General features: G+C 36.3%; 1 protein-coding gene across 1 annotated transcript in view; it reads right to left on the bottom strand.

Moving 5' to 3' along the window:
* The window catches only part of SKAP2 (src kinase associated phosphoprotein 2), a 165,762-nt gene that overhangs the window by 62,839 nt on the left and 80,635 nt on the right, over positions 1–22,288 (bottom strand). Inside the window, exons 5-6 of the mRNA XM_024563103.3 lie at positions 13,677–13,754; positions 12,177–12,260 (exon numbers count right to left, since the gene is read on the bottom strand). Coding sequence (XP_024418871.1) covers positions 12,177–12,260; positions 13,677–13,754 — 162 coding nt within the window. The remainder of the gene's footprint in view (positions 1–12,176; positions 12,261–13,676; positions 13,755–22,288) is intronic.

The following is a 22,288-nucleotide window of genomic DNA, read 5'->3' as shown; positions in this document are numbered from 1 at the left end:
TAACTCTGAAAGTACAGAAGTATTTGGGATGGTTGGTTTTGCAAAGGGTATATGAGGGAACCAGGAGAAGAGGTCTACAGATAGTGGTCTTATTCAGGAGGATGAATGAAAATAAGACACTTCCATGTAGAAAAAAATTCAAGAACTGGAACTCAAAACTTGCTAGACAAAGCCACTGCAAATTTGCAGTGCTTTCAGACTTAGTAAGTCCGTGGGAAAGCCTGACTAGATGAAAAACCGCTGGGCTGTATTTACCACTATCTCTTCTCACCCCCACCAGCTCCACCCCCCACAACCCCAAAAGCCTCTAAAATGCAACTTGTCTTTTAAAGAATCCTAAATTGGTATGAATTAAACTCTAAATTTGAGAAGCAAAGCAGAACAAACTAAAATTAGTTATTAAAAGATGTGAGGAGAAAACAAAGTATTTGGAAGGAGAGGAGTGGTAAAGCAAGTACAAAAGCATTAATCACCAAAACCAAATGAAAAAAAGGTTTCTTAACAAGTCAGTCAACAGTTAAACTAGTAAAGCACATGGGAAGTGTCAAAAGAAAAGGTGGGTTGAGCTTTAGTCAGATAGTAAAGAAAAATAAAGCAGGAATACAACAAAGGATTTGATACTCCAAAAAGGAAAATATAACTTGCTTTTCTACTTCACCCAGTTATGCCATTTTGATAGAAAAGCTGTACAGCTATAGTTTTATGTCATAATAAAATACATAATATGAAAATCACATGGACACCTCTCTTTTTTCCAAACTTGGGGAAAATATAGAAATGCTTCCATATCATGGGGTAATGGGCTCCCTCAGCTCAATGCACCAAGTAATATTTATCTCCTTTTCTTAAATATACTAATTCAATGCCTGAAATGACATATATTTTAAAAAGGTCATCAGGATCACATCTTGTTTAAAGCATCAAATGAAAAAAATCTGAGTTAGCAATTCCTGACAAATCTGGACATTCTAATCATATTTAGCCATAATTTACATGTCTTTGGATGATTGAACAAACAATTCAAATTAAAAATTTTGAAGTTTGCTTTGTGGAAACAATATATAATGAACTCTATGAGGTACAGAAAAAATTATAAGAATTAGCGCGGCATTTCCCAAAGTGTGCCTTGAGATATGAATAGGCTTCCATGATCCAATTAGTTTGGGAAATTCTAAATTAAACAGGTTTTGTTAGTGCACGCCTTCTTGAGGCCTTAATACCTTTACATATTAATTGACTTTCTATAGGAAAGACTTAGTGTGCAGCATTTCCCAAAGTTACTTGTCTGTGGAATGCTTTTTCTTTTTTTAAAGATTATTTATTTATTTTTAGAGAGAGGGGAAGGAAGAGAGAAAACATCCATATGAGAGAGAAACATCATTTGGTTGTCCTGTGTATGAACCCAAGCTGGGGACCGAATCCACAACCCAGGCATGTGCCCTGGACAGGAATCGAACTGGCAACCTTTTGCTTTGCAGGACAGTACCCAACTAACTGAGCCACGCTGGTCAGGGCCATGGAACCCTTCTTCAGAGAACATTTTATGGAACTGGTACTCCCAGGACATATTTTGCAAAATACCTAACTAGTACAATAATATTGGTGAACAGGTATAATAATAATAAATGGTTAAGCACAGTTGGTTCTTCTAAAATTCTCAAAGATGACTAAATCATTCATTCACCCATTCAACAAATTCATACTGAGCGCTTAAAACAAGTGAGGGAGCATTGTAGGCTTAGTGAGACAAAAGCTAGTAACAACCTGTCAGACCTTTCCTATCCTCCCACTGAAACACACACCCACTACAAATTTAAGTGCTCCCACACATGAGGCAATGATCCACCAGATTCCAAAAGGATTTAATTTTCACTACAAGATATAGAAATAGTAAAAAGCAAAATATCAAAGCTATCCTGGACAATTTTGAGAGATTTCCTTAAACTCACCAGGAAAAGAACAGGACTTTCAAGGACCAGATGGAGAAAAGTGACTCTCCTGCTGCACAAGGGCTCCACCCACATGGCCCTCTGATCTAAAGCCCATGCTTTCTACCTACAGTTCTTATGAGTCGGGATGGAAATGCATTAGGATTGGGCATTTGTATCTGGAGATGTGAAATCAGCACTACAAAGACTGAGTTGGAAGAGCTGGGGAGAACAGGATATCTTCCTGTGCTAGATTAACTAGGAATAAGACAACCATCCTGGCAGCCAAATTAGGTGATCCCTCCTTAGACTAACAGATCCACTTTAGACAAAAATGCCCAGGACCAGTTATCAGATCTTCTGTTTGGGTCTAATAGGAGGATGGAAGTAGCCTCTAGTCAGATGGACCAGAGAGAGAAATCACTAATCCAATGCAGAAGCATCCCAGATTAACAGAGACAAGGATCCTTGTCCAAGGATAAGAGGAAAAGCAAAAACAAACAGAGGTGCCGCAAACATGTAATGTAATGCAAAAACATAACAGTGCACTCAAAATTTTGAAAGCTGGAGCAAACTATAAGACACAGAAACAAATATTAGGCAATTGCTTTGCATGCTTTACAAATAAAAAAAATTGATTCTGAAAGAGACAAAAGGTGAAACGATGTAATATAAAATAAAAAAAGAAATGACTGAGACTAGCAGAAATTGAAATGGAGCTGCTCAAATAATGGAAAAATACTGTATAAGGAAATAGAAAATGGAGCAGCAAAACAAGTGATATATGAAAATGATAAAAAGTTGAAAATTTTGAACATTGTTGAAAAATCAGATCAGATATACTTTTAAAAACTCCCGTGGTAGGTCGGGGGGGAAAAGAGTAAGGAGGAAAAGAGGCAAAAGGGAATAGGATGTATTTGGAAGACTGACAAAAATACCAAACAAAACATGGGTGTCCAGAAAGAACGGTAACAAAAAAGTGCCAATAATCAAAGACAGAGCAGCAGAAAAATCTCATTCTGCCAAAGAAAGACCTAATTCTACAAAATGAAAGGTGTTTAACCAAGTAGAAACAATTTAAAAACTAATACTTAGACCTATTCAACTGGTTGGTGAGAATTAGATGATAAATAATCACATAAATATCCAAGTGGGGGTAGAAGTATGGTACCAGAAAGGTTGAAGAAAATGAAGGGACATTCCTAATTCTTTCTCAATAGCTTCTGCAAATCCACAACCACAAAGTAGCCATATTTCCAGTTAGGAGATAGGACGCTCAGGACATGAAACGGGCAAAACATGGCTATGATAAGACTCGGCTCTTCTCCCTTCACATCGGCATCTCTTCCAGACAGAGAAAAAGAAGAGCCCTAACATTCTATGGCAATCCATGATAACGCGGTGCCTTCAGGGATGGTTTCAAGGCCACTTGTGGACCTGAGAAAGGTTAAAAATAGTAACATGTTAATCACATGAGGAATAAGGTCACATAAGTTCATCTGCCCAGAACTGTACAAGACTAATAAAATATTTCATTTAAGTGAACTTCCCAAATAGCAGTGGCTTATTCCTTTAGGTGCCAAAACTCTAAAATGTCAGTAATTACAATGGAAATCTTTCTGAAATATATACTTCTCCAACTTCTCGAACAATTCTTTTAAACATAATTTAACATTTTCTTCATGATATAGTAGTCTTAATTAGAGCATTAGTTTTTATACTGTTATAACACATTGATGCCCTCAAGATTTTTGAGGTGTCCGTCCCTCCATTAAATTTCTCTCAGCTTCTGTTCCAGTTAAAGGTGAGATCATATGGTATTTGTCCCTCACCAACAATTAAAAAAAAATGTTTTAAAAAATTTCTCTGAGCCTCGGTTTCACACTTTAACCTTGCCCGTATCACGTGGCTCGCACTTACTGTCTGTAGAACGGAAGGGTGCCAGGAGAAAGCTAGATAATGAAATCGATTAAGTCAGTAACTTCATTTTACACAATTCTAATTCAGGAGGCTCAAGGTAAAAAGCAGTTGGCTCTGATCTCTTAAGAAACAAAACGCATAAGGATAATGATAGCTATTTCCTTCCCCTTTTTCACTGGCTTTCAGGTTTACCACTGTGTTCTGGGTTGTTCAAGTGCCAAAGAGACAACTGACATTTACGGAGCTCCTTCTTCTATATGCCAGGAATTTAATGTAGCATATCTCATATATACCTTGTAATAATTCTGAGAGAGAGAAAGCATTTATTATATTCCTAGAACTGATGGGAAAGCAAACCTGAAAATAACCAACCTGCCCATGGCCATACGACCAGGAAGGTGTAAAAGCCAGGACCCTAACGTCAGTCCGATTCCAAAGCCTTGCTTATTCAACCATTTCACACTGACTCCTAGAAAGGTGTTTCTCAAGGTACATTTTAAGAATCACCTATGTTAGAATCATCTTGGATGCCTGTTAAAAACACAGCAATTGCTACCACTCTGCACTTGCTATATAGGAATTCTGGAGGTAGCTTCAGGAAACCAAATTTTTAGCAAGGACCCCAGGTGACTGTAATACACATTTAATGTCTGAAGAACAACTGTCCTAGAATATGTAATTCTGAAGTCTCGGTAGAGAAGGTAAACGCTATCTTTCATTTCCTCCTGCAACTTGGGTCCAACTTGCTCAGCTTGCCTTACGGGCTCCTCTGCATTTGCCAATCTCTTACACTGCCGTGGGGGGTGCGCTCTAAACCCTGGTCTTTTCCCCCTTTACAGTCTTTGCTCGGCACCCGCACCTGATTCCAAAGATTAAACTCCTATCAATGTGCTTGCAACTCATAATTCCCATTTTAGTTCAGCTTCATAATTGTACATCTAAATCTTCCTCTGCTCACTATACATGTTTTATCTCTTGAATACCCTATAGCTACAATGAATACAACATGCCTACAGTGGAGATCATCTTATTCCTGCTTCCCCAACACTTGTGATCTTTCTTTCCTGTCCTCCTCAGTAAGTGACACCTCAATTAACTGAGCCCCCAGGACAGAAAAGTAAACATTCTCTGTTTCTCCCTTTCCTTCATCAGTTGTCCCCATGTTCTCTCCCTCCACCCCGCTACCACCTACCAAAATCCAATCACTCCTATTTTTCTTGCAAATGGGCTTACTTTCTCTTCTTTTTTAGAAAGATTTTATTTATTTCTTTTTTAGAGAAAGGGGAAGGGAGGGAGAAAGAGAGGGAGAGAAATATAGATTTGTGAGAGAAACATTGATTGGTTGTCTCTTGCACACCCCCAACCAGGGACCTGGACTGCAACCCAGGCAGGTGCCATGACTGGGGATCAAACTGGTGACCTTTTGGTTTGCAGGACAATGGCCAAGCCACTGAGCCACACCAGTCAGGACTACTTTTACTCTTCCTCACTGACTCTCAGAAAATATGCTTAAAACACCTACTACTTTCCCGCCATTTAAAAATACAGTACAAATACAGCAACTAAATAATTCCAAATCATTAAGCATCCCTGTAAGTAGTGGGCCTTTGTGATCTGAAGATCCCCATAATCCAAATATCTTTCCTATTTTAGTTTTGGGACTGTCAGGGGACATAGCCAACTTCTCACCACAGATGCTAGAGGGAGTAGATTTTCCCTGATCCAATCAGCCAAGCAGATACTCCAGCTAGGACCTAAAACTGAACTGAGCAACAAAAGAATCAGAGGAGAGCTCAGAACCCATTCTCAGCGCCCCCGAGTTCACCGACTGGTGTCAGTGCACAAGGGCAACCCCACAGGGCCGGCGGCGCATCTGCCTGGGGCCATGGATGGGGCTGAGTCCTCGCCTGCTTTCTGAGCCTGGCTGGTTAGCCTTCCCATCAATTCTGTCTGAGAGCAGGTATTCTGCCAATAAATCTCCCTGTCTATGTAGTTAAACCAAGTTGGCTTCTGTTGTTGATACTGAGAATGCTAACTTGGTACAAATGGCTAGCAAACAGAAAGACATGCACTGTATTCAGAAATTTTCTGTCTGCTTCTTATATTTAAAGCCTTTCTTCCTATTGAATAAACTCATATTATTTCTGTAAGTATTAACACTCATTTAATTAGCAGGCAAGAGGAAAATACTCACCTTAATACTAAACCCTTCCAATAAACTTTATCACACTAATCAACAAGTTGTTCTAGGCTTTCAGTTAAAGATACATGAACATTTATCTTGTTTTTACAGGTTAAAGAAACGCAGCTGCTAATGCTAATTTAGAAATATACTTCTGTTGTTTTGAGTTATACTTGAGGAGATATCAAATTATGACTATTTTAAGTGAAAAATACTATATATTTTTATTTAAGGACCCCAGAGATGGCCCTGAATAATAAACACAGGCAATATTTATGAATCTAAAGGGAAGTATTTTAGTTAGAATTAAAATTTTTGCTCCTATGATCTGACAGAGGAAATTTTAGGCATTTTCAAAACTTTTTTTTAATTTAAAGTAAAAATCAAGTGGTTTTTGTATTTAGCCACACGTTTTCAACAACAGATATAATAATGATTAAAAAACAAGGTAGATCAGTAGATGAGTGGATAGAAAAGCTGTAGTACATTTACACAATGGAATACTACACAGCTGTAGAAAAGAAGGAAATCCTACCTTCTGAGACAGCATGGATCAACCTGGAGATCAGTTTGCTAAGTGAAATAAGCCAGTCAGAGAAAGAAAAGTACCATAGTACCATATGACCTCACTTATATGTGGAATCTAATGAACAAAATAAACTATGAACAAAATGGAACAGACTGACACCTGTCAGAGGGAAGGAAGAGGACTGGAAAAAAGAAGGTGAAGAGATCAGCCAAAGATCATACATGCATGACCCATAAACACAGAGAACAGTGTGGTGATGGCCAGAGGGAAGGGGGCACAGGGACTGGGTGGAAGTGTACAAAGGGGGGCAAAGGGGAACAGATGTAATAGTGTCAACAATAAAAATAAAGTTAAAAAATAAAACTAACAGATAAAATGTTTTGTATTGCAATTTAAACATCTGAAAATTAAAAAAACAAAACAAGGTAGCATGAGGTAGTTGTGAATGGAGAACAAATAAATTACAGGCATTTTTGGAGAATGGGAATTTAAAGCTCTGTGTCTACTTTTTTGACTGTACCCATTGTTTTTCTCTGCAACTGAAATTCAGATAATAATTATGATATGGTGTATTAGACGATCATAACTTAGAGCTATTGTTAGGATGAACATTACACAGAGAGTATCTTCCTACCCTACACTTGTCATTCTCTTAGAGTCTCCTATGGTACCTGGAAAATAAAGGACACTGCTGTTACCTCTCCTGCAACACGAGAGCGGTTCAAACATCTCAGATACCCTGCAGCTCTTTCAAGGCTTAAGGTGGCAACAACCTCTCTGAACTGATACTCCCAGCTTCAGAACACGTCTTTGCCTTCAGTCTCACCCTCTTCTGACAGCTGTCAACTCGATCTTCTCAACATCCAATCAGTTTCTCATGCCATCTACTTACCTCCAATGCTTACAAACATTAACTGTCCCTCAGACAGGAAAGGCCAAGCTCATGACATGTACCAACTTGCTCCCATCCCTTCCTGGCTCACAGCCGTCACTCACCTACTCCCCTTGTGAGCCAGCTTCTACATATCATGACGTTTTATGGGTCCTCTGTGCCCACTCCTCTGAGTGAATGTATTATACCACTCTGTATTAATAATACCTGACACAGGTTTTCAAAGAAGGTCTACTGGTCTAGATGTTGCTTTATCTATTTATATATGCACAGATAGATAAAGCAACATCCATATATCTATATCTGTATAATAGTTACAGCAGCACAGTTTGATTTAAAATACATCTACCTTCAATCTCTACATGTCTTCAATCTATATATGGATCGAGATGTATTTTAAATCAAATTGTGCCATGTTTTATTGCAAACCAACATGATTTGTCATCATCAGACCCTTCATAAGCCTCAGTTTGTATCTGAATAATTCTACGTGTTGATGAAATCCTACTAAATATCAGATGTACATCTTAACTTCTCTATACTGTTACAAGGTCTCTATAAAGGCAGAAAATAAAGGCCTTTTATTTAACATTTATTGTGATAAACTATAAATTTAATATTTGTATATTAAAGGCCCCAAAACCTATAAAATTGCAATCACTTGATAAAAAGTAGAATTAAGTGTCCCTCTTTCTTAAAAAATAACAAAGGTATTATCCTTCTTTACACAAACAAAATTATAATATAAATTTTAAAATATGAGTTCATTTATACATTTTATACGTAATCATGATACAATTATAAAATGCTGATGCCCTGACCCGGGGATATGCCTCTCTCAAATGAATCAGGAAAAAAAGGCAAGCTTTTATGGCTATTACTGAAGTTGCGGTTATAAAACAACAGAACTTCCAACTGTACAAACACTCTGTTCTTAACTGATATTTTAAAAATATTCAGAGAGAACTATGATGCTATTTCAGCATCAAAAGGCACTTTTTCATTTTCATCCAGACTGAATTGATATATCCTATTTTTCCTATCAATGGTGAGGTTGTGGAGGAAGTAAGAGAGCAGAGAGGTCAACTTCAATGAAAAAATTTTATTTCCTTGCCAACCTAAGTTTTATTTAAATTATCTGTATTCAACCCAATTTCTAATGACTTTTATTATATATTAAAAACATACAACACTGAAAAAATTACAACCCCGGATGTAATCAATAACTTCTGATGTATATTTAGGATGATTTGGTAGGACCAAGCCTGCCTACAGCTGCCACATACTGGATGGTGCTAAGATTTTCTCTGATTGAAGAATGGGGGTAGGGACAGCAAAAACTCTGAAGTAGGAAGAAAAGAGAATACTACAAAGTAACCTCTCCCCTTTCAGAAGTGGGAAGAGATAAGTAAGGTCCATAATGCTGATTCAAGATCATATGGAGGTTAAAAAGAAAAAGGGAAAAGCAAAACAAAACATGAGTTTGGAACAGGTTCCCAAGGGAGCCACCCCCGGCGGGCGCGTTGAAGGGGTTGATGATACCTGAGCTGTGGGAAGAGCATGCTGCCGCTGGAGCGGTCTGCACTGACCCTCAGTGGGCCTCACAGCAGCAACCCTGCGATAGCCTTTCTCGACTACATTAGTTCAGTGTCCCCCTAAATGATCCTGTGGACCCAGTCTCTACCCATTCCAATCCACCCTCCATGATGCCCTTACAATTACTTCCTAAAAACTAAATCTGCTCATTAAGCCCTATTCTTAATCAGATCCTAGCCCACTCCTTTAGCCTTATGGGCCCCTCCCCCTCACTTGATTATGCTCAGTCTTGAGTCAGCTTTGATCTCACCCAAGGCTTTTTGCAAATCGGAATCTCTGCTGTTCCCCTGCCTGAAATGCCCATTTTACCTCTCATCACCTGACAAACTCCTCCTCTTTATTTAAGGCCCAATATTCTCTCCACTAGGAAGTATTCCCTAACTCCCCTGGGCAGTTAGCCACCCCTCCTTTGTGATCCGAAGATATTTTATTTAAATCACTTACTATGTCTGGTTGAAATGATCAGTTTATCCACCCAGCCCCCACCTGCAATCCTACAACTTCCTCTCTTCCTCTTAAACTGTGAGTACCTTTAAGGCAGGATTATCTTTGGATTCCCAGTGCCTAGTGTCCAATAGATGTTTAGCAAATAAAAATAAATGAATGAATGAATGAGTGAATGAATGACTACCTTGAAGGCAGTCTCAGCATCTAGAACCAAATGAGTTTGATGAATAAGATTCAAACAATCAAAGGAAGAGGAAGGAGATGAAAAGATGGGTGTAATTTTATGAAGGGATAAAATATGTACCCTCTCTCTCTATTTATTACTTAAGGGCCCCAAATGGCCATGAATAATAAATACAGATAATATTTATGGGTACAAAGGTAAGTGCATTATTTACCCCAGAGGTTGGAACTACTCTTTGTAAGCCATTACTATCTTGATGGGTTGAAATGGTTTTTGGCACACACAGAATGTTAGAAAATATGAACTATGTATCTGTCAAACAGTAACAAAGTACAGTTTAACCTAGTAAGTGGTATCAACTCTTTCTGTGTCTCTATAATCCATTTATCTAAATCCTACTCAGTTGGAAGATTATAGTTCTCATATATCTCAATAGCTTTCAAAAGTTTAGGTAAATGGTTCACACGTAAGGTAAATAAGACTGCACAAATTGGTTATCCAATTTCACAAAAGAAAATAAAAATTTCATGTGACACATAAATTTTCCTGGAAAGAAAAAGATACAAAGGAAGGAAATTAAGATCATGAGCAGTTAAAACTCTCTAAACAAGCAATTAAAACTCCCTTAAGATACATTTCCCCCCCCCACATCCCTAAAAGGAGAACTGGCCAAGAATTCCAAAGGAAGAGGCCACAGAGAAAAGAACCACTAAAAACAGATAAGAAATCTCCATGGAGAGCGGAGGCTTCATAGTAACAGGAAAGAGTTTAAAGAAATATAAACCAGACCTTTAAATATCACATAAAGAACATATGCTAGAATAGTAATTTTTAAAAAGCTGTTGGTGGCAGAGTTGGCTAAATGTATCACTAAGTAGTTAAAACACAAATTACAAAGAATCTTGCAACCAAAAGGTCTCATCAAGTAAGACTAGAAATGGGAATATAACTAATTAACACCCCCCAAAAGCTCCTAGAATTTGTTTTTTGATTACTTGGAAATAAATATAAACACTCATAAGGTTTTTGGAAAACTCTTGCTAATCTTTGACCTAACAGTTGGTATGCCAGTTAGGAGTGGGAGTGGAGGAAACAGACATTAGTACTCATTGATTTTTAAAGAAATCAGAAATGAGAAGCCTAACTGAATAAAAGTCACGAGGTTTTAAAACCTCCTTCCTCTGGTCTTATAAAATTGAGGATACTTCTTTACCGAAAAGTAAGATTTTGGTCTCAGTTCACAAAGCAGTACAAAATTATATTTCTATAATTGCAACATATATTACTGGCCTATGACAATTATAACTGAATTTGGACTCTAAATTTTCAGACAAAATCACCTACTTACCCTTAGCAGAAGAAAGAAGGCTGCCTGATGATAGTTATTTACAGTTACAATCCACGGGTGCCGTTATTACACTTGAACATACTGTAAATTAGTGACAGAATACACACCACCAACTAGCCGAAAACACCAGATCAACTCCTAGCATCGTGCATGCTTCTCAAATCTATCTGAAATCCACTCAACGTTTCTACCCGTTTATAAGAAAAAAAACCCCTAAAATCTGCAAATAGTGTCAAATAAAACATAAATTTCCAAACAACACTGATAAGTAACAATACTGATAAGAATTCAACAGGAGAGCTTAGATTCAGTGATATTAAACTTTTATGTCTTTTTTCTCCTTAAGTGTCCTTTATAGACATGAATGTTAGCTATTTCTATATGTCACTTACTTAACAATGTTTAACTTCTAACCTTTTCCTAGGAAAAAATCAAAACTAAAAAAGCTTATATTCTTTAAATTTCAATATTTTACAATGACTTTATTTGTTCAAATAATGAACTGAAAATTATATGAACTATGACTAAGAGATTTGTTAATTAGCAAATGGAATTAGTTATAAAATGTGTCTTGTTTCTAAGTTAATATAGTGACAATAATGATTAACAGTATGGGCTCTAACCATTATGCTTAGGTTCAAACCCCAGATCTGCCATTTACCAGCTCTGTGACCGTGAGCAACTTACTTAACCTCTCTGTTCTCAGTTTTCCCAAACAGTAAAATAAGTGGGGCTAATAATAGTACCTTACCACACAGAACTGGAGTTAGACAAGATAATATAGCCAAAGTGCCTAGACAGCCAAACTTTCACCATCCTAATGGTATTAATTTCTCCAGAGATTCTACAGCTATAGCCTGGATGATAAATATTTCCTAAGGTGAAAGGCCACATAGGTGCAAGTTATTTTATCTTCTTTCCTAATTCAATAAAACATAATTGTATTAACTTTTAGGGCATTCTGGTATTTGAAGAATTTGTCAAATAATGAAACAGAATTATACATCAGTGTTAGGCTATAATTTTTTGAAGTTCTCAGTTATTCTTTCTCCATCTGTCTTCAGTTTACTCTGTATCAAAAATGGGGGGTGAAAAATGGCTCCCAAACCCTCATGCAATAGAAGCTGAGAAAGCTGAACACCAATACTACCTTTGTCACTTCCATAATAATAGAATACTCCTTTACTGAGAGCACACCACCGTTTTTGCCATTCAAATCCCAGAAAGCTGTGATCTACGATAAAGGGGGAAAGGGCACAGTTTAGATAATATACATCACATATGTAAACATACCACAATCTCGTCATTGTAAAAGGATCAGGTTAGTTAACATGATTTCCAAGGTTCCTTTTTAGCTTTAGAATTCTAGGACCAGTTAATTTGTATCTTTTTTTCCAAGAGACAAAAACAAAGCTAAAAGGAATAAAGTGAAGCAGAGATGGAGCTGCTACATTTATGGGATCAGCAGCACCACTAACTTGCCTGACAGGGACGGTTGGACTATACAGCCTGGAGATAAGGGATGCATTTGGGTCTTATTTTCTCATCTGTTATAAAAAGGAGGGGGAGGAGTTGACCTAGATTGTTTCTGTTATCTCTTTCAGCTTTAAGCATCAGCTAAGAAAGCTAAGAAAAGCAAATGGAATATAAATAGAAAGGCCTATAGGGACTCCCTGAAAGATATGCAGAATGGTAATGAAGAGACTATCTGCTTTTCATTTCCCATATTATAACGCCACCTCCAGCTTTCATTTCCATTATATACTGGTGTTGAAAGAGTGGGACCATATGGTCAACTCCCAATTACTGTTAGGTCCAAGTAGCTCAAGAAACTTGATGGACGCAGCGAGCTAAGGAGAGCAGGGTTTATTATCTGGAATAAGAGGGAAAGTGAAGCCAACCAAGGGAGGTTAAGAGGACAGTGGGGCCAACCAAGGGAGGTTGGGGAGCCAATCAAAGGAGGTTGGGACTCACTCGGTTGTTCTTGGATCAGGGTTTTTAACAGCAAAAAACAGCAGTTGGGGGTATCAGAGTCTGATTGGCTAGAGCTGGTTGCTGGGTGAAAGCTTCATCCTGTTATGCCAAACAGGCCAACCCCAGACCCTCATTGTCATCTGTCTTTCCTGGGTAGGGTCTGCAGGCAGCTTCCCACAGTGCCATTTTCTCGCCTGGTGATTTTCATTCCTCCTAGGCCTGCCCAGATCTAACAATTACCATAGGCAATGGACAGGAATACTGAATGAAAATGGCGGAAAATACGCCAGGCTTGAGCTGGACCATAGCACACGGTGTGTGTCAGGTCAGCCACAGGGTAACCTGCTGCTCCTTGGGGTCAGATAATGGTGAGAAGTCCCACCCCTGAGATTGCAGTCCCAGCCCACCACTTCCTCTGAGAGGCAGGAAACAGCTCCTGAATCATTTACAAATAACTGAGGTTGATCACTAAAAACCTCACCAAATGTTTCATTATAAAAATTATTTGGAGCTAAAAGTAATATTTTTTGGTTTGGATAATGTCATCCAGATTTTCTTAGAGTCGTACAAATCTTCAATCACCTGAAGAGAGTATTGGTCCTGCAATGCATACCGGAAGCATGTTTTATCCAAGGATACAACCATTTTCGGGTTTTCCATTAGAATCTTAGTTTACCTTTCCTGCGTTTTTCCAGGTAGCCAGCCTTTAAAACAAAAGGAAGTTCTTGTGCTGCGATTGGAGGAAACTGGTTTCCTGTGGGAGGCAGAAGAGGGAAAAAAGTAGTGAGTGATCCGTGTTAGAGAAACCAAGTAACAGCTCTCATCTGATTCCGTGTACTTTAATCAAATCACCCAAATCAATTATTTCCAAGTTTATTAGCTTTGTTTCAGATCCATTCCACAGACTAGTCCCTTTCCTCCTCCTGTAAATCTCAAGAGAAAAAAGAAGTTCTGTACTCCTATATCTTAATATATTATGCTTCACCAAATATAGTAATATTATGATTAATTTGTAAAGGGTGATACTTTTCAATCTGCAGTCTAAGGAAAGAACTAGGAAACCATTATAAATAAATGAAATCAATCCCTGAAAGAGAAGTTGGGGATTTCAAATAAATCATGTAAGCTTCTTTATATTTATGTCAGATTAACTCTTCAAGAACTTTGAGACATACTGACTCTTACTTGCATGTCCTTATCAAGTAAAACATAAAATGATTTTTCACCCAAAACAAATGCTCAAATTTGTTTCTCTGAGTCTATAGTCAATATTCTCTTTTTCTCGTTGTACTCACAGAGAAATTCATTTGTCTAAACCTTTTTGCTATTTGTCCAATACCTAGAGTTTGTTTAATACACATGTAAATTTTTTAAAAAACAAAAATTTATTGATAGTAATTCCTTTAGATACTTTAATTAAATTAATCCCTTTAGATTTTTAAATTAAATTTATTGGGGTAACATCAGAGAATAACATAAGTTAGAGGTGTACAACTTTATAACACATCATCCATATATTGCATATTCCATTGTGTGCTTAACACCCAAGTCTAATCTCCTTCCATCACCATACACTTGACCCCCTTTACGCTCCTCATCCTCCCAGACCTCTTAGATTTAAGTTCTTAAAGGAACCATTAATTTGTACAGCACCATAAACATATAAATACAATACTTCTTGATGGTAGAAATTGAAAATCTGTAACAAGATATAAAAAGTGTAACTGCTCTTTAAAGAAACATGAATTCTCATATTGTTTAGAGCTCATATCGCTATGCCTACAATGATTAATAGCATGCCACCATTCAAGAAGATTCACGCTGATTCAAAGAATTAAGGCTATAAAAATGCAGGTATAATGATACATGAAGACTGATATAAACCTATCTGGTACACAACAGAAAAGAGCTGCCAAACATTTGCCAAATGCCACAATGACATTATTTCATCATGGGAAACTGTGCAATGTAACCCAATTACCCAACACTCCAACAAATTCTCAGTTACATTGTCAGCTCTGTTTCACTATCAAAATTTACATCTTTGTCCCAAAAATAAGTTTAGCTCTAAATCTTAACCCTTTGGCACATAGCAGGCATTCAAAAAATGTTAGCTTTTATTAATTGTTATAATTAAATATTATCATGTGTTAGTGTAACTGTAACTATTAATTTGAATGAATAGATGCCAATGTATACTTAAGACTAATGTTGCTTAGAGAATTTTAATGAGAGAAAAAAGATTAATTACTGAACAAGTTAAGCCTTGTAGTTACTTTATTTTATTATTATTTTTGTTTGCTTCAAACATCGATGTGAGAGAGAAACATTGATCAGCTGCCTCTCACACATGCCCCAACTGGGAATTAAACCTACGACCCCACCTGGCCTATGGAATGATGCTCCAACCAGCTGAGCCATAGTGGCTGGGGCAGCATCGTAGTTATTTTTTCCTTTTAGTTAGGTGAAAGTAGTTGATGGGGAAATTATAACTGAGGGAAGAAAAAGAATTAACCTCCACTGTACAGCAGCCTTAGTATTCGTCTGTCTCTACTGCAGATGAATACTACATAGGCTTGCTTAAGTGGCCACAAGATTTCGGTACCCTAAGGAAATAAGCATATACTGACAAAAGACTAGTTTCCTTTTTATAACATGAACATGCATCTTATATAACAGTCCTATGTTTCTAAAGCAACTCGACATATTAAACACTGGAAATAACACCCTACAGGAGTAGGCAAGGAATGGGTCTTCCTCCAGCTTGCAGTTTGGGGATCTGAAACAAGCATGGTGGTAAGGAGGTCACAGTAAACTGAAATGAGCATGATCGAGTGCCTATATATTCATAGCAACTCAGGAAGGGGAAAGGCAGTAGTGGAATCCAAAATTTCTTAGTTAGGTTGGTATTTTACTCACAGGGCCACTGTTTTTAAAAGATAATTCAAGAGTTCTAGAATGTCTTGAAACTTTTGCCTTAGAAACAAACTGCATACATAATGGATACAGTCTACCAGCAAACTAAAGGAATAAATTGTAGAATCTGAAACATGGAGAAGAGATCCATTACTTGCAATATTTCATGCATTATCATTTGGTACACAGGTAGCAAACTGCTTTCTATTTTGTTTCCTATATATTTCCAGATGATGCCCAGGAGCTTATAAACATTTCTGGCAGAAGGGTACACTGGGTACTTAGATTTAGAAAACAATCTATAAGTGAACTTCAGTTCCCAGAGCTACTACTTACTCAGAACTCATGATTCCACAAGTGCAATTTAATTACACTTCACATTTACACACACAAACTTAGATGCCATTTTCCCTGTTTCTAGAGACTCTATGACAGATACAGAGTTGCTGACACTTTTTTTCTTATTATTCTAAAAAGTTTTAAGTGCAAAACTTTACTCATACCCTTGTATACCTGCAAAACAATACAAAAAAACTATGTCTTATTGAGGGAGAAAAACCTAGACATAATGAGCATAAATATTAAATGAAATGGTCTCATGATATAACAGATACCCAGAATCTTAGTTTTACATTAACACTGAACTCGAGCCACATGGTACAGGTTAAAGAGGTCTGTAATAAAATCCCAGTTCTACAAATTCGTGCCCTTCAGCAGGTCACTAAGCCTCTCTGGGTATCAGTTTCTTCATCTAAAACATAAAAAAAATGAGGTTATATAATCTCTAAGGCCCTCCTAACTCTAGGATTCCATGAAATTTATCCATACTAATATTTTTTCTTGTACTTTCATTAACAAATGGCCAAGATCCAAGACAGAGTCAACTTTCGAAGATATTAAATGTGGAAACTATTCACAACATATTTTTTTGTATGGCAACTGATCATTTCCTTTAGATCTAGCATAGAATTGTTTTGTCATTTTAAAGGTTTACTTTCCAGCTAGAACCTTGGCCCAGAATATCTATAAAGAAAATAAATACATAAATTAAATATTTTTTATATTCTCTTAATTCTCCCCTCCACATGGAAAATTTGGAATTTCCAATCTTTGTAACAGTTTTTTTAGTGGCAAAGAGAAAATTATTATTTTCAATGGACATATGAAACAACAGCCTGTAAGAAAAAAATCACTACAGTCAGTGCAAGTAACAAACTATGTTACTTCAGCATAGTCCTTCCACAGAGCTCATTTTCTCACACTATTACTGACTTCAGAAAGGATTAACTAATGAGCATACTGACTAGTACTGGTGATGTCTACCGTTACCATAATATGTCCTTTAAAAATAAAAGACTCACAGCATGCTTAGACACGAAGACAATCAATTCCTACTTAGTAGGACCATAAAATTCCCAGAGGGTTAAGTCTTGGGGACAAAGCTTTAAACACTAACACAGCAACCCAGGTAATGACACTGGGGGCAAAAGCAGAGGTTGCAACCGACAGGTTTGCCATCTGTTAGTCTCTGCTCTCTCTGGAAAGTGGCGAGTCACTTTGAAAGCTACCAAGGAAAAAATGAGTAACTATTAGGGTAATTCAAGTTTGTCTTTATTAGCTTTACTTCTTGAAATGGAAATTCCTATAGCCTCATGGGGGTTCCAATATGTCTTCAAATAGGTTTATCTGAAACCAAAGAAGACACGTGCTATTTATATTATAGCTATGTGCAGCAGGAAATGCTTCGTGAATGTGGTCCAAAAGATAGTTTAAAGGTCTATTCACAGTCCATTCAAAAGCTTCCAATTTATACCAAAAATATATACATATGTAATTATGGTTGCTACCAAGTCTCATGAAAGTCTACCAAAATATGAAAAATTCAAATGGTGATAATAGAACAATTAAGAGAATAACTAAGAATCAGAATTAAGACAAATCTGAAATCAAGTGTGTTCATCAATATCCACTAAAATAAGTCAAAAACCATAGATCAGAAGTAGAGCTATATTATCATTCACTTAAAAATGCTTCTTTTACTTTAGAGTATGCTTAAATGTATGACCAGAATTTGAACTACCTAATTACACATTTGAAGATTGCTTTTTTAAATAAATTTTTAATATAGAACTACTGTCCTTAGCTCATAAAATTAAGACATACAAGAAAAATCTCTTTAAGATTTCTGATTCTTCGGTCTAATGAGAGTCCACAAGGTATCACATTTTTATAATACATAAAAATTATTCCTTATACAATTAAAGAATGCTTTTTATCTAAAAATTCCAGAGCTACTGATTTGCAGAAACCCCTATAAGACTTCCTCAATTATTTACAGTGATGGAAGCATATCAATATACTGAATCAGTCATTTAAAATTTGCTTCAATATAAGAAATTTCACTCAAGACAAGGATACTATTTCATATATTTATAATATAGGGCACCCTTTACACTTCAATATTTTGGTAAAGGCTACTTTTTAATAATGGATTATTATATTTCACAGAAAGGATTTAAATAAAATTTTATCTTCTGTATAGAGTAACTTCTCAGATACTTTGTATCAGCCTATATCTCTTTTCTTAACATGGCTTAACACAAATTCATTGTCCTACAGTTTTGGAGATCAGAACTCCATAAGGCATGGCCCTGGGCTACAGTCAAGATGTCAGCAGGGCTGGTTCTTCTGGAGGATCCAGGGGAGAGCCTATTTCCTTGCCTGTCTAGTTCCCAGAGGATGACCTATTTCATTGGCTATTGGTTTCTCTCCATGTCCAAAGCCAGCGATAGCCAGTTAAGTCTTTCTCACAATGGCCTCTCTCTGGTTCTGATTCATCTATCCCCTTCTTCCCCATTTGAGGATTCTTGTATGTTCGCTGGTCCCACCCGAATCACCCCTTATTGTACGGTGAGCTGATTAGCAACCTTATTCCACCTACAAACTTCATATCCCCTTGCCATGCAACAACACATTTACAGGTTCCAGGGACCAGGGTGTGGGCTTCTTTGGGGACCTATTATTGTGCCTACTGTATCCCTTATTATGCATAACAAGTGGCTACTGATCCATATATATGTGTGTGTGTGTGTGTGCGTATATATGCATGTACCTTAAAAATCTTCTCTAAAGCAAGAGAAATTTAATTTCACTCAGAAAAAAACAATAGCCTTTAAAAAAAAAGTCTATGATATATAAACACTTTGAGGAAATGAGATATAAGCTTAAAATGGAATATGCTTTTCTCTTTAAGTTAAAATAAAATTCTAAATATATCAAAATTTTTACAGATACTCTGAATAATACAAAATTAAATAATACAATTATGAGTTGGATTTTAATTTAATATGTTTTCTTTCACACAATAAAGTTGCCCTGATCTGATTTTGCATTTTAGAATTGTGGTTAAAAACCTCGATCTTAGATTCAAATTGCTGCTTGACCACTAGCTGTGACTTAGACAAGTTATCAATATTCGATTTCATTAATTTCACTTTCAAATCTTTGAATGGAGATAACAAGAGGACATATGGAGAATTACTGTGACGATTTAGTAGAAGAGCACTTAAGATAACGCTAAGAATTGTTCTTATTATTTTTTTAATATGGCAACTTAAATTTGCCAGGTCCATTATTTCATACACACACAAAAAAAGAAAGTTGAAAAGATAAACCATCACAATAAAATTTGAAAGACAAAGCCTTTTAACAACTCAAGTTCTTCCCAGCTATAGATATTTAGCAAAAAAAAAAAATCTGATGCATTAAAAAATATTTGATGTGTTATATACAGTAAAGATTAGTATAAAAAAAGTAACACTCAATTCACTTATTAAACAAATATGTCCCAGGCCCCTTTCTAAGTATTACTTAAACAAACAACAAAAAAAGTAAACCCAACCTCACTGAAAATTTGTTGAGGGCATTAAAAAAAAAACATCAAATAATTTATGTATAAAATTTAAAGAATAACTAATAATTGATCTTATTCCTTCCTTACCTTTACCATATTGCCAAACTGAGTTTTTAAGCATCTTTCTTTTTAAACAAAGCATCATCAAATATAAATAACAAATATACATGAACAAATATCAGCATGGTAAATTCAATGAAGTAATAATAACTGCAACTGCCAACCTTTATTAAGCCTTTACCACAAGTTAGGCATGGTATAGTCATCATTTCCCTTTATTCTCACACAACTGCAGGAGCTAACCATTCTAAGCTCCATGGCACCAATGGAAAATCAAGGTCACACACAGTAAGTGATGGAGCCAGCACCCAGGTCTGTCTAAGAGAGCCCATTCTCTGAAATGCTATGTTCTGCTGTTGAAGGAATAAGTGAATGCCTTCTACAGAAACTATATAAGACAACATCATTGAATGACTGCTCTATGGCATTAAGTTAATGACAATTGTTTATAATGAATTCAATTTTAGACTCCCAGTCAAGATGGCAGCACAGGCAGACATGGCTAGCCTATTCGCACAACCACATCAAAATTAAGACTAAAATATAGAATAACTATCATGTATAGTTGTTCTATATAACATGTAAAAAGAACACATGGACAAAGCCAAAGGGGGTAGGATCGAGGGTGGGAGTTGGGGATGGGTAGGACCAGGGGGCAGGAAGGTGAAAATCGAGACAACTGTACTTGTACTTTTCTCTTGCTGCTTTTTGGTAAAAAAAAAAAAAAAAAAGCAGCAAGAGAAAAGATGTTAGTTACCTCCAGGGGAGTTCCCATAAGACTGTCAGCTAATTTCTCAAAAGAAACCTTGCAGGCAAGAAGGGACTGGCAAGAATTCAAAGTCATGGAAAGCAGGGACCTACAGCCAAGATTGCTCTACCCAGCAAAGCTATCATTTAGAATTGAAGGGCTGATAAAAGCTTCCTGGAAAAGAAAAACTAAAGGAGTTCATCACCATCAAACTGTTATTATATGAAATGTTAAAGGGACTTATTTAATAAAAAGAAGATCAAAACTATGAATGATAAAATGGCAAAAATATATATCTATCAACAATTGAATCTAAAAAACAAACTAAGCAAACAAGAACAGAGACAGAATCATGGACGTGGAGAGCATTTTGATGGTTGCTAGATAGGAGGGGATTGTGGGGGAATGGGTGAAGAGGTGAGGGGATTAATAAATACAAATAGGTAGTTATGGAATAGCCATGGGGATATAAAATACAGTATAAGAAAGGGAATGGCCAAAGAACTTACATGCATGACCCATGGACATGAGCAATAGTGAGGGGATTGCCTGAGGGAGTGGGGGGTGCTGGTTGGAGTGGGGGGAAAGGAGGAAAAATCACAACAACTCTAATAGCATAATTAATAAAATATAATTTTTAAAAAGGAATTAAAAATGAATAAATAAATAAAATTAATTCAATTAAAAATTCTAGAATGTTTGTTTCATTTTCTACAAGATTTTAGAGAACTTAATTTTGCTTTCTAAAAATGTCTTTTTAAAAGGCTTCTGATTTACAAACACATACACACAAACATAGGACAAATTAGTAATGGGAAACTAATGTTTGTAGGAGAAAAAGAGGCTCTTTTTGTATGCAGATTCCCTTAGCAAACTGCATAAAAGTAAGAAATGAATATAATTCAGACTGGATTCTTTATTTTTTTTTCATTCAAGTATGTTTTATTTTCAGATAGACCAGTGATTTTCATTCTTTTTCACATCACGGGGCACATAAACTATTTACTAAAATTCTGCAGCACACCAAAACATATATATTTTTGCCAGTCTGTCAGAAAAATAGGTATAATTTTGATTAATTTACAAATAATAATAGTAATTACCTACCCTTCTTGCTCCAAAGTGAATTTTAAAAAAATTAAGGTCCTATACTTGTATATAAGGATTTCCAGTACCAAGAATTAACCAATCAGATGCAACCTTATTATGTGACATAACCAATAAAATGCAACTCTATTATATGGCCTATGTATTTATGATGCAAGATGGGGCATTCACACTGGGCAGCTATTGTGTTGGTGGTTGTTATTTTCACTTGACAATCTAAAGGAAAAGAAGTTGGTGCCCTTGACTAAATGGTCATTTACCATAGTTTTTAAAAATAATTGCAGCATATGGGTTGAAAATCACTGGCAAAGACCATAGGCAATCTTTCACTTTTTCTTTTGCAACTGTTTTATGTTGTGGGTTTTAAGCTATAAATTTGTGCAATTACTTTCAGAATATGAATGACATTTTTCTAAGTTGTAATATTTTTTAAAGTTCATTTTTATTCACTTATTTTTTCCTATTCTGGGTACAGAAGTTTAGAGCCATTAATAATACAAGTTCATACCTGAATTATCTGAAATAGGAATATGCAGAGTTAGGA

Source organism: Desmodus rotundus, chromosome 6, assembly GCF_022682495.2.
Source record: "Desmodus rotundus isolate HL8 chromosome 6, HLdesRot8A.1, whole genome shotgun sequence".
NCBI classification, from domain to species: domain Eukaryota; kingdom Metazoa; phylum Chordata; class Mammalia; order Chiroptera; family Phyllostomidae; genus Desmodus; species Desmodus rotundus.
Note: the sequence above shows the minus strand (reverse complement) of the source record. Positions and strands in the feature narration are given on the sequence as shown.